At 40.2% G+C, this 17,321-nt stretch overlaps 1 protein-coding gene and 1 pseudogene across 2 annotated transcripts in view; both read left to right on the forward strand.

The window, feature by feature from the left end:
• Window positions 1-17,321, forward strand: part of MYO3B (myosin IIIB) — a 638,187-nt gene that overhangs the window by 311,176 nt on the left and 309,690 nt on the right. The window contains exon 8 of the mRNA XM_082465327.1: window positions 906-971. Coding sequence (XP_082321453.1) covers window positions 906-971 — 66 coding nt within the window. The remainder of the gene's footprint in view (window positions 1-905; window positions 972-17,321) is intronic.
• Window positions 9,806-15,754, forward strand: LOC309662904 (large ribosomal subunit protein eL39 pseudogene; annotated as a pseudogene). The gene is made up of 2 exons: window positions 9,806-9,816; window positions 15,313-15,754. The product of its transcript is annotated as a large ribosomal subunit protein eL39 pseudogene (transcript).

Here is a 17,321-nt window from a genome sequence, read left to right on the forward strand (position 1 = left end):
ATATATACAAAGGTGTATAATGGGTTTAAGATTTACAGTCATAATTCAGGTGTGCAGAAATGTAACTTGCTTCATTTGCTGAACTTGACTTGCTCACAAACCCCTATTTCCAGTCATAGCTAGAAAGAAAAAATTCTTATCAATTAAAGGTAATGTCCCTTCTGTTTTAAAATTGATTCTCTTTGGGTAAATATTCAGCCAAATGCAGGGTTCTTACTTTTTCCTTTTCCTGCCTTCCCACCAGGAAATGGTCTGGTTACCAGAGTCTTTCCACAGTTCTCTAGTTCTCTTGGACCGCCAGTACTTAGTTATATTAGGTGTCTGTCCTCCTTGCTACCCAGGATCTTCTTGGGGTCTGAAATTTGTCTTAGTGGTTTTGCTTTCTCCAGTACCTATTGCAGAGGTTGACATATAGAAAAGAGTTAAAAATGTGACCAGTGAATTTATAAGTATACTTTAATTGCATCACATAATTAATTCAAATGGTAGTATAATGATCTGAAAATCCTGTAAAATTAAAAGTCTATTTCTCTCAAGCCCCTAGCACTCGGTTTATAGCTTTCTTATGGCGCTAATAATACTCAGCTCTCAGTTATAGTGGCTGTGTGCTTGCCTCACCCTTCATTACAGTGTCTGCTCCTTGAGGAATGTTGTTGATCTGTGTAACCCTCAGAGGTCCCGCGGAAAGCTGTGGACATGGTTGGCCTTCAGTCAATGGAAATGAGCCACTAAATGAATAGGGGCTGGCACTTTGTAATTTACCACTGGTGAATGACTCTCACCTAGGAAGGAATAAGAATAGATTTTATCAGAGCTATTTAGAACAATATCAGTAAAGGCAAGTGGATATTTTGCTTTTAACGGAACCCTTTCTTTGTAAGAAAAAAATTGCTTTTATTTTTCAGAAATCCTCCACCTACTTTACTTCATCCGGAAAAATGGTGTGAGGAATTCAACCACTTCATTTCACAGTGAGTATTTCTTCCACTGAAAATTGCTCATCCAGCAAGTCCTTGGACAGTGATTGGAGAAGTCCAAGGTGTGGAATTGACTTGGCGCTAGAAGTTGTTATGCCTTCTAGCGCATTATGACACAAAATTTGTTCCAGTAAATGATAGAAGATGCCCCTGCAGGATTTGAGAAATAAGGAGTTCCATTTGACTCTTGGTTATAATCAATTCTTCTGATCATATGTGTTACATTTATCTGACTCTGCTCTGTCCTGGGGCAAATATTGCCAGTGGGTCTTGTTTAATAAGGGAGGAGACTCCATCTAAAAATCTGACACCCACACTTGGGCCAGAGAGGAGACAGAAGGTGGCGGCGTTCAGTAGAGGTTTTGCAGCTTGGAAGTTGGGCTTTGCTTTAGGATCTGTGCTTTGGGAGCAGGGCTCCAGTTCCCAAGATGATTGAGGGGCCAGAGTAAGATCTCAGGCCTGAGGCTCCAAGGTGAGGAGCCCCAGCCAGGGCTCAGAGTGTGGAGAACAAGACGAAAATCCAACTGATGGGTGATGTTCCTGGTGGGAGCTCTGTTACCAGGAACTAGGCAGTATTGCATGGGACTAAGACAGGAACAGAACCAACAGCAGCACCGACAGGGTGGTGACTGAGTGCTGGGAACATGAGCTTTTGGCCTGTCCTCTGGCAGAGAACCACACTGGTCCTGACTCTGGGGAAGATGCTCAGTATGTTGGAGGGGGCTATAATGACCCCAAGCAAGGGTCCTGGTGAACTGCGGGGGCAGGAATCTAGACAAGGCTGTTACAAGCCATATCCCAGCTAGGAGCTGGGAGGAGGTGCTCTCAGTGTCTGCTGTATCAAACACGGGGTTCAGAGGTCATGGGAGGAGAAAAGAAGTGACCAAAATAGCTGATAAACAGGAAGTAGGGAAGGGTCAACACAAATTTCTCTAAATTATACCTATGTGCATACTTAGTAGCTTCCACCAAGATGCAGAGCAATGAAGCAGACTGGGTCTCTTTTTTTTTTTTTTTTTTTTTTTTGATTTTAAAAAAACGGAAATTTATTTTTCACAGTTCTGGAGGCTGAGAAGTCCAAGAACAAGGTGCTGGCAAGGTAGATTTCATTCTGATGCATCTCTTCTTGCTTCGTAGGTGTCAGTAATCTCCCTCATGCTCCCATGCTTGTGTGTGTGCTTGCACACAAGGAGAGAGATAGAGATCTTTCGCTTTTTCTTTTTTTTTTTTTCCACACACACACACACTGTATTTTATTTTTACAAGAGATAAATAGACTGACACCAAGCATTGTACATGGATGACCACAACAAAAGCAACAATGATTGCAATTACCAAACATGAAACACACTCATACTATGTCATAATATTGCCATTCAGTCCAGTAATCCTCCACTGTAACAGCTCCTTTACTTTGCAGTGAAAATTGATTTGTATATTCCCTGCCTCTGAGTCCTTGTGGGATTTTTTTTTTTTTTAATTCAGACAGAAAGTCACAAAAATTATACTCATCCTCATCAGTTCACTCAGTCCCATGTAATTAATTGTTGTTTTTTTTTTCATCTTGATCTTTTGTTAGCACTTTTATGAGTTCATCAGTTTTTCATCAGAGTTCTGAAAATGCTTATTCATTCAGTTCAGCAGTACAGTCAGTTACCAGAAACCTGTACTTGTCAGAGTCTTTTCCATGAATTTCTTGAAGATGAAACCCTTTTATAGGAACATATTTGCAAAATCATCAGAGTACACCCAGAACTGTCTGTAAATGACAAAAGACTTAAAAATGACCACGGTAAAAGATTTGATGAAAGTTCATAATAATGCAGTTGACACGAAAATTAGTTATTTCTGAGATATACATTTTAAAGTAATAACTAGGATTATGACTTATAACATTATACCAGAACATATAAGATTTTTAGAAATTTCATGTAATGTCTGAAACATTTATATTAACATATTTCCATACATATTTCCATACAAATACAAATATAAGATTTTTAGAAATTTCATGTAACGTCTGAAACATTTATATTAACATATTTCCATACATATTTCCATACAAATACAAATATAAGATTTTTAGAAATTTCATGTAATGTCTGAAACATTTATATTAACATATTTCCATACAAATAACCCAATGAAAGTTTAGTATTAGTTGTTTTGTTTGTTTTTTTATACTGCAGGTTCTTATTAGGCATCAATTTTATACACATCAGTGTATACATGTCAATCCCAATCTCCCAATTCAGCACACCACCATCCCCACCTCACTGCAGTTTTCCCCCCTTGGTGTCCATATGTCCATTCTCTACATCTGTGTCTCAACTTCTGCCCTGCAAACTGGCTCATCTGTACCATTTTTCTAGGTTCCACATACATGCATTAATATACGATATTTGTTTTTCTCTTTCTGACTTACTTCACTCTGTATGACAGTCTCTAGATCCATCCACGTCTCAACAAATGACTCAATTTCGTTCCTTTTTATGGCTGAGTAATATTCCATTGTATATATGTACCACATCTTCTTTATCCATTCGTCTGTTGATGGGCATTTAGGTTGCTTCCATGACCTGGCTATTGTAAATAGTGCTGCAATGAACATTCGGGTGCATGTGTCTTTTTGAATTACGGTTTTCTCTGGGTATATGCCCAGTAGTGGGATTGCTGGGTCATATGGTAATTCTATTTTTAGTTTTTTAAGGAACCTCCATATTGTTCTCCATAGTGGCTGTATCAATTTACATTCCCACCAACAGTGCAAGAGGGTTCCCTTTTCTCCACACCCTCTCCAGCATTTGTTGTTTGTAGATTTTCTGATGATGCCCATTCTAACAGGAGTGAGGTGATACCTCATTGTAGTTTTGATTTGCATTTCTCTAATAATTAGTGATGTTGAGCATCTTTTCATGTGCTTCGTGGCCGTCTGTATGTCTTCTTTGGAGAAATGTCTATTTAGGTCTTCTGCCCATTTTTGGATTGGGGTGTTTGTTTCTTTGATATTGAGCTGAATGAGCTGTTTATATATTTTGGAGATTAATCCTTTGTCCGTTGATTCGTTTGCAAATATTTTCTCCCATTCTGAGGGTTGTCTTTTCGTCTTGTTTATGGTTTCCTTTGCTGTGCAAAAGCTTTGAAGTTTCATTAGGTCCCACTTGTTTATTTTTGTTTTTATTTCCATTACTCTAGGAGGTGGATCAAAAAAGATCTTGCTGTGATTTATGTCAAAGAGTGTTCTTCCTATGTTTTCCTCTAAGAGTTTTATAGTGTCCAGTCTTATATTTAGGTCTCTAATCCATTTTGAGTTTATTTTTGTGTATGGTGTTAGGGAGTATTCTAATTTCATTCTTTTACATGTAGCTGTCCAGTTTTCCCAGCACCACTTATTGAAGAGACTGTCTTTTCTCCATTGTATATCTTTGCCTCCTTTGTCATAGATTAGTTGACCATAGGTGCGTGGATTAATCTCTGGGCTTTCTATCTTGTTCCATTGATCTATGTTTCTGTTTTTGTGCCAGTACCATATTGTCTTGATTACTGTAGCTTTGTAGTATAGTCTGAAGTCAGGGAGTCTGATTCCTCCAGCTCCATTTTTTTGCCTCAAGACTGCTTTGGCTATTCGGGGTCTTTTGTGTCTCCATACAAATTTTAAGATGATTTGTTCTAGCTCTGTAAAAAATGCCATTGGTAATTTGATAGGGATTGCATTGAATCTGTAGATTGCTTTGGGTAGTATACTCATTTTCACAATGTTGATTCTTCCAATCCAAGAACATGGTATATCTCTCCATCTGTTGGTATCATCTTTAATTTCTTTCATCAGTGTCTTATAGTTTTCTGCATACAGGTCTTTTGTCTCCCTAGGTAGGTTTATTCCTAAGTATTTTATTCTTTTTGTTGCAATGGTAAATGGGAGTGTTTCCATAATTTCTCTTTCAGATTTTTCATCATTAGTGTATAGGAATGCAAGAGATTTCTGTGCATTAATTTTGTATCCTGCAACTTTACCATATTCATTAATTAGCTCTAGCAGTTTTCTGGTGGCAGTTTTAGGATTCTCTATGTATAGTATCATGTCATCCGCAAACAGTGACAGTTTTACTTCCTCTTTTCCAATTTGTATTCCTTTTATTTCTTTTTCTTCTCTGATTGCCGTGGCTAGGACTTCCAGAACTATGTTGAATAGTAGTGGTGAGAGTGGACATCCTTGTCTCGTTCCTGATCTTAGAGGAAATGCTTTCAGTTTTTCACCATTGAGAATGATGTTTGCTGTGGGTTTGTCATATATGGCCTTTATTATGTTGAGGTAGGTTCCCTCTATGCCCACTTTCTGGAGAGTTTTTATCAGGAATGGGTGTTGAATTTTGTCAAAAGCTTTTTCTGCATCTATTGAGATGATCATATGGTTTTTATTCTTCAATTTGTTAATATGGTGTATCACATTGATTGATTTGCGTATATTGAAGAATCCTTGCATCCCTGGGATAAATCCCACTTGGTCGTGGTGTATGATCCTTTTAATGTGTTGTTGGATTCTGTTTGCTAGTATTTTGTTGAGGATTTTTGCATCTATATTCATCAGTGATACTGGTCTGTAATTTTCTTTTTTTGTAGTGTCTTTGTCTGGTTTTGGTATCAGGGTGATGGTGGCCTCATAGAATGAGTTTGGGAGTGTTCCTTCCTCTGCAATTTTTTGGAAGAGTTTGAGAAGGATGGGTGTTAGCTCTTCTCTAAATGTTTGATAGAATTCACCTGTGAAGCCATCTGGTCCTGGACTTTTGTTTGTTGGAAGATTTTTAATCACAGTTTCAATTTCATTACTTGTGATTGGTCTGTTCATATTTTCTGTTTCCTCCTGATTCAGTCTTGGAAGGTTATACCTTTCTAAGAATTTGTCCATTTCTTGCAGGTTGTCCATTTTATTGGCATAAAGTTGCTTATAGTAGTCTCTTAGGATGTTCTGTATTTCTGCAGTGTCTGTTGTAACTTCTCCTTTTTCATTTCTGATTTTATTGATTTGAGTCCTCTCCCTCTTTTTCTTGATGAGTCTGGCTAATGGCTTATCAATTTTGTTTATCTTCTCAAAGAACCAACTTTTAGTTTTATTGATCTTTGCTATTGTTTTCTTTGTTTCTATTTCATTTATTTCTGCTCTGATCTTTATGATTTCTTTCCTTCTGCTAACTTTGGGTTTTGTTTGTTCTTCTTTCTCTAGTTTCTTTAGGTGTAAGGTTAGATTGTTTACTTGAGATTTTTCTTGTTTCTTTAGGTAGGCTTGTATAGCTATAAACTTCCCTCTTAGAACCGCTTTTGCTGCATCCCATAGGTTTTGGGTCGTCGTGTTTTCATTGTCATTTGTCTCTAGGTATTTTTTGATTTCCTCTTTGATTTCTTCAGTGATCTCTTGGTTATTTAGTAACGTATTGTTTAGCCTCCATGTGTTTGTCTTTTTTACGTTTTTTTCCCTGTAATTCATTTCTAATCTCATAGCGTTGTGGTCAGAAAAGATGCTTGGTGTGATTTCAATTTTCTTAAATTTACTGAGGCTTGATTTGTGACCCAAGATGTGATCTATCCTGGAGAATGTTCCGTGCGCACTTGAGAAGAACGTGTAATCTGCTGTTTTTGGATGGAATGTCCTATATATATCAATTAAATCTATCTGGTCTATTGTGTCATTTAAAGCTTCTGTTTCCTTATTTATTTTCATTTTGGATGATCTGTCCATTGGTGTAAGTGAGGTGTTACAGTCCCCCACTATTATTGTGTTACTGTCGATTTCCTCTTTTATAGCTGTTAGCAGTTGCCTTATGTATTGAGGTGCTCCTATGTTGGGTGCATATATATTTATAATTGTTATATCTTCTTCTTGGATTGATCCCTGGATCATTATGTAGTGTCCTTCCTTGTCTCTTGTAACATTCTTTATTTTAAAGTCTATTTTATCTGATATGAGTATAGCTACTCCAGCTTTCTTTTGATTTCCATTTGCATGGAATATCTTTTTCCATCCCCTCACTTTCAGTCTGTATGTGTCCCTAGGTCTAAAGTGGGTCTCTTGTAGACAGCATATATATGGGTCTTGTTTTTGTATCCATTCAGCCAGTCTATGTCTTTTGGTTGGGGCGTTTAATCCATTCACGTTTAAGGTAATTATCGATATATATGTTCCTATGACCATTTTCTTAATTGTTTTGGGTTTGTTTTTGTAGGTCCTTTTCTTCTCTTGTGTTTCCCACTTAGAGAAGTTCCTTTAGCATTTGTTGTAGAGCTGGTTTGGTGGTGCTGAATTCTCTTAGCTTTTGCTTGTCTGTAAAGCTTTTGATTTCTCCATCAAATCTAAATGAGATCCTTGCCGGGTATAGTAATCTTGGTTGTAGGTTCTTCCCTTTCATCACTTTAAGTATATCATGCCATTCCCTTCTGGCTTGCAGAGTTTCTGCTGAGAAATCAGCTGTTAACCTTATGGGAGTTCCCTTGTATGTTATTTGTCGTTTTTCCCTTGCTGCTTTCAATAATTTTTCTTTGTCTTTAATTTTTGCCACTTTGATTACTATGTGTCTCGGCGTGTTTCTCCTTGGGTTTATTCTGTATGGGACTCTCTGCGCTTCCTGGACTTGGGTGGCTATTTCCTTTCCCATGTTAGGGAAGTTTTTTGACTATAATCTCTTCAAATATTTTCTCTGGTCCTTTCTCTCTCTCTTCTCCTTCTGGGACCCCTATAATGCGAATGTTGTTGCGTTTAATGTTGTCCCAGAGGTCTCTTAGGCTGTCTTCATTTCTTTTCATTCTTTTTTCTTTAGTCTGTTCCGCAGCAGTGAATTCCACCATTCTGTCTTCCAGGTCACTTATCCGTTCTTCTGCCTCAGTTATTCTGCTATTGATTCCTTCTAGTGTAGTTTTCATTTCAGTTATTGTATTGGTCATCTCTGTTTGTTTGTTCTTTAATTCTTCTAGGTCTTTGTTAATCATTTCTTGCATCTTCTCAATCTTTGCCTCCATTCTTATTCCGAGGTCCTGGATCATCTTCACTATCATTATTCTGAATTCTTTCTCTGGAAGGTTGCCTATCTCCACTTCATTTAGTTGTTTTTCTGGGGTTTTTTCTTGTTCCTTCATCTGGTACATAGCCCTCTGCCTTTTCATCTTCTCTATCTTTCTGTAACTGTGGTTTTTGGTCCACAGGCTGCAGGATTGTAGTTTTTCTTGCTTCTGTTGTCTGCCCTCTGGTGGTTGAGGCTATCTAAGAGGCTTGATGGGAGGCTCTGGTGGTGGGTAGATCTGACTGTTGCTGTGGCGTTCAGAGCTCAGTAAAACCTTAATTCACTTGATTGTTGATGGGTGGGGCTGGGTTCCCTCCCTGTTGCTGTGGCGGTCAGAGCTCAGTAAAACCTTAATCCACTTGACTGTTGATGGGTGGGGCTGGGTTCCCTCCCTGTTGGTTGTTTTGCCTGAGGCAACCCAACACTGGAGCCTACCCTTGCTCTTTGGTGGGGTTAATGGCAGACTCTGGGAGGGCTCACGCCAAGGAGAACTTCCCAGAACCTCGGCTGCCAGTGTCCTTATCCCCACGGTGAAACAGAGCCACCACTCGCCTCTGCAGGAGACCCCCCAACACCAGCAGGTAGGTCTGGTTCAGTCTCCCCCAGGGTCACTGCTCCTTCCCCTGGGTCCCGATGCACACATTACTTTGTGTGTGCCCTCCAAGAGTGGGGTCTCTGTTTCCCCCAGTCCTGTCAAAGTCCTGCAATCAATTCCCACTAGGCTTCAAGGTCTGATTCTCTAGGAATTCCTCCTCCCGTAGCCGGACCCCCAGGTTGGGAAGCCTGACGTGGGGCTCAGAACCTTCACTCCAGTGGGTGGACTTCTGTGGTATAAGTGTTCGCCAGTCTGTGAGTCACCCACCCAGCAGTTATGGGATTTGATTTTACTCTGATTGCGCCCCTCCTACCGTCTCACTGTGGCTTCTCCTCTGTCCTTGGACGTGGGGTATCCTCCTTGGTGAAGTCCAGGGTCTTCCTGTCAATGATTGTCCAGCAGCCAGTTTTGATTCTGGTGCTTTCGCAAGAGGGAGTGAGAGCACGTCCTTCTACTCCGCCATCTTGGTTAATCTTCCCAGACTGGGTCTCTTGATCGCCTTCCTTAAACACAATACAATCCCTTGTTCGCAATTCCAAAATCCAAAGAGCTCTGAAAAATGGAAGTTTTTTTTGTACTTGAGTCATTTAGCTGCAAGCCCTGACCTTATGTGAACTGATTTGGTGGCAACACATGACCTAAACTGAATTGAGGCTATTTATAGCCATTATTTATCCTACTCAGTGTGAATATTCATGTGAATTGCTGCAGGTATATTAATGTGTTTGATTACAGTGTGCTGCCCCAGATCCTGCTGAGGACGTTACATAAAATACAGTAAATGCACGGGTTTACTTTTCTAAAATTTGATAAAATTCTGAATTCCAAAACATATTTGGCCCCAAGGGTTTTGTATAAAGAGCTGTGAACGTGTGTTTCATTTTCATTTCGATGCAACATAGTTCAAGGTCCCTGAAATTGTTTGATTGTCCAGTCAGTCCCTCCTAGCTTTTTGCCATCTTCCTCAGGAGAGAGGCGGGGTAAAGAACTCCAAGAATTCTACTAAGCAAGGCTGTGTTGGAATGTGACCATGAAGTTCAAGGCCAGGGATGGAGGACATTTCCTTGTCCCTTCAGTCCCCACTCTGATGTTTCTGCAGTGACTGCAGAATGCAGAAGCAGCCCCAAGTCAGTGGTGGTGACAGTGGGCAGTGTTGAGAGGAACAACAGATAACAGCAGGAGGGATGACGCTCCCGTAGGAGCAGAGGAAGAGCCACTTCCTGATATTTGGAAGCCAGAGGAGGAGGTGCAAGGCCCTGGAGAGCTAAAGACATCCTGGTGGCTGGGAACACATTTCAGATCACCCCAGGGGAAGAAATCAGGGACTAGGGTTCCAGTGATTTTGCTGGCAAAGGCTGGAGCCAAAGAGTGTTCCTTTTCATTCCATTGCTGCACACAGATGCCCTTGACTGACCTTCTCTAAGCTGCTGGCCTGGAAAACCACATTACATATTCACAGATACGCTTTCCTATACCAAGCTCTCGTGATGCCTCTAAAATGTGACTTGACCCACTCACCAAAGTTTGGTTTCTGTATACTTCTTCAAGAGTATGTTTGTGTTCTTAAACCGAGCACAGTATTGCTTGGATAGATTTGGGAATAAAGGTACATAACTGACGATAGGGTTGGGACTTTCAGGGTTAAATACAGTATAGAAATCCCTCTCTACTGTTGATTTTTCTTTATGGCAAATCCTGTTATGTGCCATTTAAATCTGCTTATGTCTTCCCCAATTCTGAGAATTCCAAATGTGCTCATTCTGAGTTGCTTTAGACTTAGAATAAGTGTTGATACTAGAATGGAGGACTCAGCATAGAAAACAATGCCTTTAGTATGCATACATCAGGGGCAAAGCAAAAGCATCTTGTTGAAACTACAGAGTAGAGTGTCTGAAGAGGTTCTAATGAACCAAGGAAGGTAAATAGAAATTAAGTGATTGTGTGCTTTATTACTAATTTAAGATATGGAAAAATGTCATCAGTCTTCTATTTATTTAATGACTTGTCCTTATTGGTTTTATTAGTGAAAATATTATATATTTTAGGTGTTCATAGATTCTTTCCTGACCTCAGCCCCCCAGTTCTGTTTTCCCCATAACATCTGAGATTCTTCAATCATGAGTTTTCCTTTTACAAGATTTTTAGGAATGTAACTATCAAGATTAGGAAATAATTATTATATTTTATATTTTTAGGTAGAAAACTACCCCCTATTCCCAAATAATGTCCTTTGGTTTCATAAAGGAGCCAGACTACCAAATGTAATTTTAATTTTCTATTTCATTCTATTTATTCAAATCTCTAATTAAATGTAAACAAAGACACTCACTGGGTTAGAAATGTCTATTTAAAGAGAGAGCCTTGGTTTACTTTTATACTTACCTTGCTCATATTGGGAGGGAAAGGGAAAAAGGATGAAGGATTAAGACCTCCAGATTATAAAATTTTCATTGTTGCTGGGACTGAGGTGGGAAGATGGTTATCTGGTAATTTAGGAAAAGTTTTTTAGCCTGAATTATCCAGAAAATTTCTTCAATTCCCATTGTAAATGGGGCCACAGTGCATTGTATTAGAGTAAACTAAACTGGTTCTTTCTAAAGAACAAACAGGACAAGAAAATTTTTAACAGCTTTAAAACCTTTAATACCCTGTCCCCAATGTGACTGCTGAACCATAGCAGAGTCAATTCAGTAATTTCAGTCTTTCCTGGTCCATGACGGTCACCACTCACCAGCGGACCTTATGGCTTCTCATTGTTGCTGCGGGGGTCTGAAGGGACTGACCAGGCTGCAGCCCATTGATCACAGCTGTGTAGACAGGGGACATTGTGTGTGTGTGTGTGTGTGTGTGTGTGTGTGTGTCTGTGTGTGTGTGTGTGTGAGAGAGAGAGAGAGAGAGAGAGAAGAGAAATAAGTACATGGGTGAGAGCAGAGGCAGGATGTAGGTACCAGGCTATGGCTTAGTGTTTTTCAGACGTGTTTCCAGCCTTCTTAATTTAGAGACAGGAGGAGAGATTTTAAGGTCCAAAATCCTATTAGTAAACCTATTTTGAGGGTTAAAAAAAAAAAGAAAGGAAACATCAGCCTGTTTGGTTTTGAACCTTTGGTCGTTAGTGATAATTGACTCATTTATATGTGTTAGTTATGCATTTGTCAAAGCATGACTCCTGACAGCTTAGTTATGATAAATTAAACATGATGCTCACATAAATTCTGCACTGCTTTTTATCCATATGGTAGGACGCTGCTTGATGTTTTTTGTCACCTCTGTAATGTGTGGTTGGCTTTGTGGCAATTTCATTATCAGCCCTTTCCCCTTTGGCTAAAGCTATTTGCATAACAAGTTTATCTGGTTCAAGTCCCAGCCAGACTTCTGTATCGTCAGGAGGCTCCATTCAGAAGTAGCCTTTTGATAAGATAACAATTTTCCTTCGGCAGCTTCAGCTTGGTCCTAAAGGATGTCACTTCTTTTTTCAGTTCAAACTAATTTCAGGTCTTTGGACTAAAAAACAAAAATAGTTTCCCAACCTTTGGCCAAAAGGTATCTGTGAACTATGCTTTTTCATTTTGCCTCTAAAACTTTTGGGGTTTTATTAAGAATTAGATTTAGGACTTCATCAATGGCTCTTGAGCTGACTAGTGAGACAATAAAGATGGATTTCTCTTCGTCAAGGGCAAATCCACCAAGAGCACTATGGCTGCTCAGCTTTGGACTCAGTGATGACTTGAGCTATATGGTTGCCCACGCACACACTGCTTTCCAGGGTTGGCTGGCTTGAGCAGCTAAGTGTGCAGGTGTGTCTGCTTCCTAGGGTGAGCATCATGGTCGAGCCCTGCCATTTAGTCATGAAATGTTGAGGCGACCTTTCCTATCCCTGCAGATGACATTAGAATGGCTATAAGCAGTTGCACTGAATGTTAACAAGGTGAGATCACTCTAGCTACTAAAGTACTAAAACAAATGGGCATTTGCATAAATTTATTCCTTAAAAATTGAAACTCAGACCTGGAACATCTGCTTTTCTCTAGGCCTGAATGTTTATAAAGGTAATCATTTTGCGGTGGTTGATTCCTTGACATTGAGTGTATTCCCGTCAAGGCAACAATTCTCAGTCCTTTGCCATTCTCCATTTTGTGTTTCAAGGCAGCTTAATTCCACATAGGTTTATAATGTCAATGAACAACAACACGCTTGGAATGATAAATATTCTAACTCAGAAATTGATAAGATTCCACAGATATTCTTGGCTTTTTAAGTCCTCATGGATTCTCAGATGGCCATGCACAGTGTTAATACTTCCTGAGTAGAAGGATACAGTAACCTTTATTTACATTACTTCACAAATTGGTAATTTTAATTAAAATGAACAGTAGTATCTCCAGTGACAGACTCTCTCCATTTTAGATTTATTTAGCCAATGATTAGCTATTACGGTTTCTTGAATTAATTAGCATCTCTTGAGCTATAGGGAATTGGTGAATTAATAAAAACTCATGGAGAAGCTAAAAAAAAATTCTAATTTAAAAAAACCCCAATTCTCCTCTCACCTCTAAACATACATTGATCAATATACTTATAAATGCAACCCAACTTCTTTCTCATTTTGAAAAATTGGGATTTTTTTTTCCTTTATGAGGAGAACAAATAAAGCTGTGTGTTTCAAGGTTATATCTCCCTGAAGAGCATCTACTTTAGATTACCTAATAGATCATCTAAAGACACTGAGGGCCTGATTAGATCTCACTTGTACTCCACTTATAAACTCAGCTGGTAAAATCTGCTTCTCTCATGGTATAAACCAAGAAGTGACTCAGTGTGACTTGAGGTTTGAGTGCAGTATCCACACATACCTGGAATATACTGTTGTCCTGGGAACCGTGGCAATGACAGGTTTAGCCTCATCCAAAATAAGCAAAATGCATAATAAAGTAGGTGCTCCAGACTCTAGCCAGCATATTCTGTTTATTTCCCACCAAATGCTGAGTTTAGATCTTGTAAGAAATCAGGTCTGTAGCATATGTCATAGATTTCATATTAGTCCTTGTGGCACATTATGTTAGGTGACTTTTATTATTTTTTATTAATTTTTATTGGAGTGTAGTTGCTTTACAATGTTGTGTTAGCTTCTGCTATACAGCAAAGTGAATTAGTTATACATATATATATATATATCCCCTCTTTTTTCAGATTCCCTTCCCATTTAGTTCACCACAGAGCACTGAGTAGGGTTCCCTGTGCTATGCAGTAGGTTCTCATTAGTTATCCATTTTATATAAGGTAGTGTGTATATGTCAATCCCAATCTCCCAGTTCATCCCATTCCCCCCTTCCCCCTTTGGTAACCACAAGTTTATTTTCTACATCTGTGACTCTATTTCTGCTTTGCAAATAAGTTCATCTGTACCATTTTTCTAGATTCCACATATAAGTGATATGATATTTGTCTTTCTCTGACTTACTTCACTCTGTATGACAATCTCTAGGTCCATCCATGTTGCTGCAAATGGCATTATTTTGTTCCTTTTTATGGCTGAGTAATATTCCATTGTATATTTGTACCGCATCTTCTTTATCCATTCCTTTGTTGATGGACATTTAGGTTGCTACCATGTCCTGGCTATTGTAAATAGTACTGCAGTGAACATCGGGGTGCATTCATCCTTTCAAATTATGGTTTTCTCCAGATATATGCCCAGGAGTGGGATTGCTGGGTCATATAGTGGCTCTATTTTTAGTTTTTTAAGGAACCTTCATACTGTTCTCCATAGTGGCTGTACCAATTTACATTCCCCTCGACAGTGTTGGAGGGTTCCCTTTACTCTACACCCTCTCCAGCATTCATTGTTTGTAGATTTTTTGATGTTAGGTGACTTTTAGATAAGGTTAGAATGTACTGTCTGTACCATTTATTCCATAATGGCTTTTCTTTCTTTCTTCTTTAAAAAAAAAATCTTACTTGAATTTCATAATGTAAATCAAAAAGAATCTGCAGTTGAAATAAGCGAGTGGTGGTGAGCTCTGCGCTGTCTGTATGTCCACGCACCTGGTGTGTGTGGGCTGGGGGTGGGGAGATGGGGGTGTGGCTCACACATCCTCCACAGCCTGTTCCCCCTCAGCCCCTCCCCGCGTGCTGCCTGGCTCATCATCAAGAAGAGGCAGCTGTGGAAGAGCAGTGTGTGCGATCCAGCTGTGTCACTTAATAGCTCTGTAACCTGGGGGGAAGTATTTAACCTCTCTGACCTTTGCTTTTCAATTGTCAAATTGGGGCTGAGAATACCTGTCTCAGAGGGTTACTCTAAAGATTAAATTATATAATGTGTATGTAGAACCTGGCAGATAATAATAACTAACATATGTAACTCTTACTCGTGCCAGGCTCTGTTCTCTGCACATCATACAATTTGCTTAATCCTCACAATCCTATGAGGTAGTTCTAATATTATCCCCACTTTACAGAAATTGAGGTTGAAAGAGTCCAAGAGTCCCAAGAGCACAGCTATTAAGGACTGGAGCTGGGATTTGAACACCAGAAGACTTGCTTCGTATATATTCACGCTCAGCCAACAGTAGCTGTTATTTTTATCATCCTTTGCATTTGGCCATACCACTATTCTGAAACTGCTTTTTTGAAAGTGTCACTGGCTCCCTCCCTTTCCCTGCCGTCGTGGGGTATGCGGTTGACTCTGTTCTTCTCACAAGACTTTCAGGATCAAGCAGTTCCTGGCCAAGAAACAAAGGCAGAATTGTCCCATTCCATTCCCTAGTGGATTCACATGGAAAAACTGGTCTTAAAGTCAGGGATAACTCTCAGAGGAGACATTGGAGAAGAACCAAGCTGGGTCTGTAAGGAATCACACATGAGATGGCACACATGGTGATGCTAAGGCCACTGACGTCTTACCCCATCAAGCTGAAAACATCACCGCTATCTGGACAGTTGGACATTTGTGAGGAGGCTATTATTTTTCTCTTTGTTTCTTTGCCTTTGCACTAGTAGGTTCAGTAATAAAGTGTGAGACCTTTTGTTTGGAAAAAAAAGAAAGTGTCAATGACCTCCTCATCTTTGACACCTCTGGAATATTTCAATCTGCTGTCCAGCTTCTCTTTATTTAGACTTCAGCTCACTGACTTTCACAGCTCAGGACACACACACACACACACACACACACACACACACACACACACACACACACTCCTCGGCTCCCTTCTCAAGGGCAACAGCAGAGCCCCTCAAGCTCAGCCTGAGAGACCAGCCCCAGCAAGAGTCAAACAGAAGCACAGACAGCCCTAGCTCTCCCCGCATCCCAGCGCACACCTTGTCTAGGCTGAGGCCTCCATCTCTGCTATGTGCTGGCCACACCTTTCTTGGTAAGGAGGGAGCAGTGGGGCAGGAAATGGCTGCCAAGACCCCGGGAAGCAGAACCCACAGAGCATGACAGCTAACTATGGGAGGAGACAGGTGCAACAGAGAGGGAAGAGTTAAACATGACTCCACTGTCTTCAGCATGGGAAAAGGTCTTTTCAGAGAATACATGTTGGGGAGATTAAGAGCACAGGATCTGAAGTCAGGTTGTATTCTAGCACTGCCACCGACATTTTTCACCTTGAACAAGTTATTTAACCTCTCTGAGCCTCAGTCTGTAAAATGGAAGTACTAATTCTTAACCACTTGGGATTAAGATCAAGTCTGCTGTGATAGAAAATCCCAAATAACAGTGGCTTAAACAGGGTAGATTTTTATTTCCTCTCACATGAAGTAAGCTGGGAGTCAAACCATGCATGTACTGCTGGTCTGACAGGGTATGTGGCAACCACCCAGACTCCTGCCCTCGTGCTGCCCCATTAAGTGTTGTTTCCATTCCCAAGGTCACCTCATGGGCCAAGATGGCTGCTGTAGCTCCAACATTTATGGGCAGATGGAAGGAGAGGAAAATGAAAGTTTCCTTTCTCTAAGAAGATTTTCTGGCAGTTTCATACAATGTATTGTTAGCTGCAATTTATCACGTGGCCACACCTAGCTACAAAAGAAGCTGAGAAATGTAGTGTTTGGGCAGGGCAGCCACAGGCCGAGGTTGGTACCAGAGCTCTGTCCCTATGGCAAGTGGAGAGTGTGTAGACAGGTAGCAGTCTGGAATCATGCTCCTTTATAGAGTGTTGTAAGAATTAAGTGAGATACAGACTGAGAGCTCAGCAAATGTGAGTGATCCTGATAAATATTGTAACTTAGAATAGTGGTGACATCAAGAGATGAGGGAGTCAGGAAGCAGAGCCAGGGGGTTCTATGGGGTGATGAGTCAAAACAGAGGTGGATCTTGAGGAAGGGCAGTCATGATCCCCCACCAAGGCTGACCTGTGGCCTGGGAGAGATGAGGAAATTAAGGACAAGTTGTGAGCATGGAGTGGCCAGGTTCACACGCCTCCTGGGTCTTCTCCCAAGGGCTGTGATGTTCTTTTGGTTTGATGGTAAGCCCCAGATTCCTGCCTGCTCCTCCATTCGCAGGCCACTGTAGTTTCCACTGTGGAGTTTCCACAGACTCTGGTGAAAAAGCACATCTGGCTCAGAGTCAGTAAGAATTTTAATTAAAAATGGAAATGAAGGCTCATGTCATAGTACTACATTCTTCCAACCCACTGATAATTTCTGGCAGGGTTAAAAATAACAGACATCACCCTTTGGCACTAAGGAGGAAAAGGCTGCTTT

The sequence above is a fragment of the Balaenoptera physalus genome (genome assembly GCF_965194825.1).
Source record: "Balaenoptera physalus genome assembly, chromosome: 6".
Lineage (NCBI taxonomy): Eukaryota > Metazoa > Chordata > Mammalia > Artiodactyla > Balaenopteridae > Balaenoptera > Balaenoptera physalus.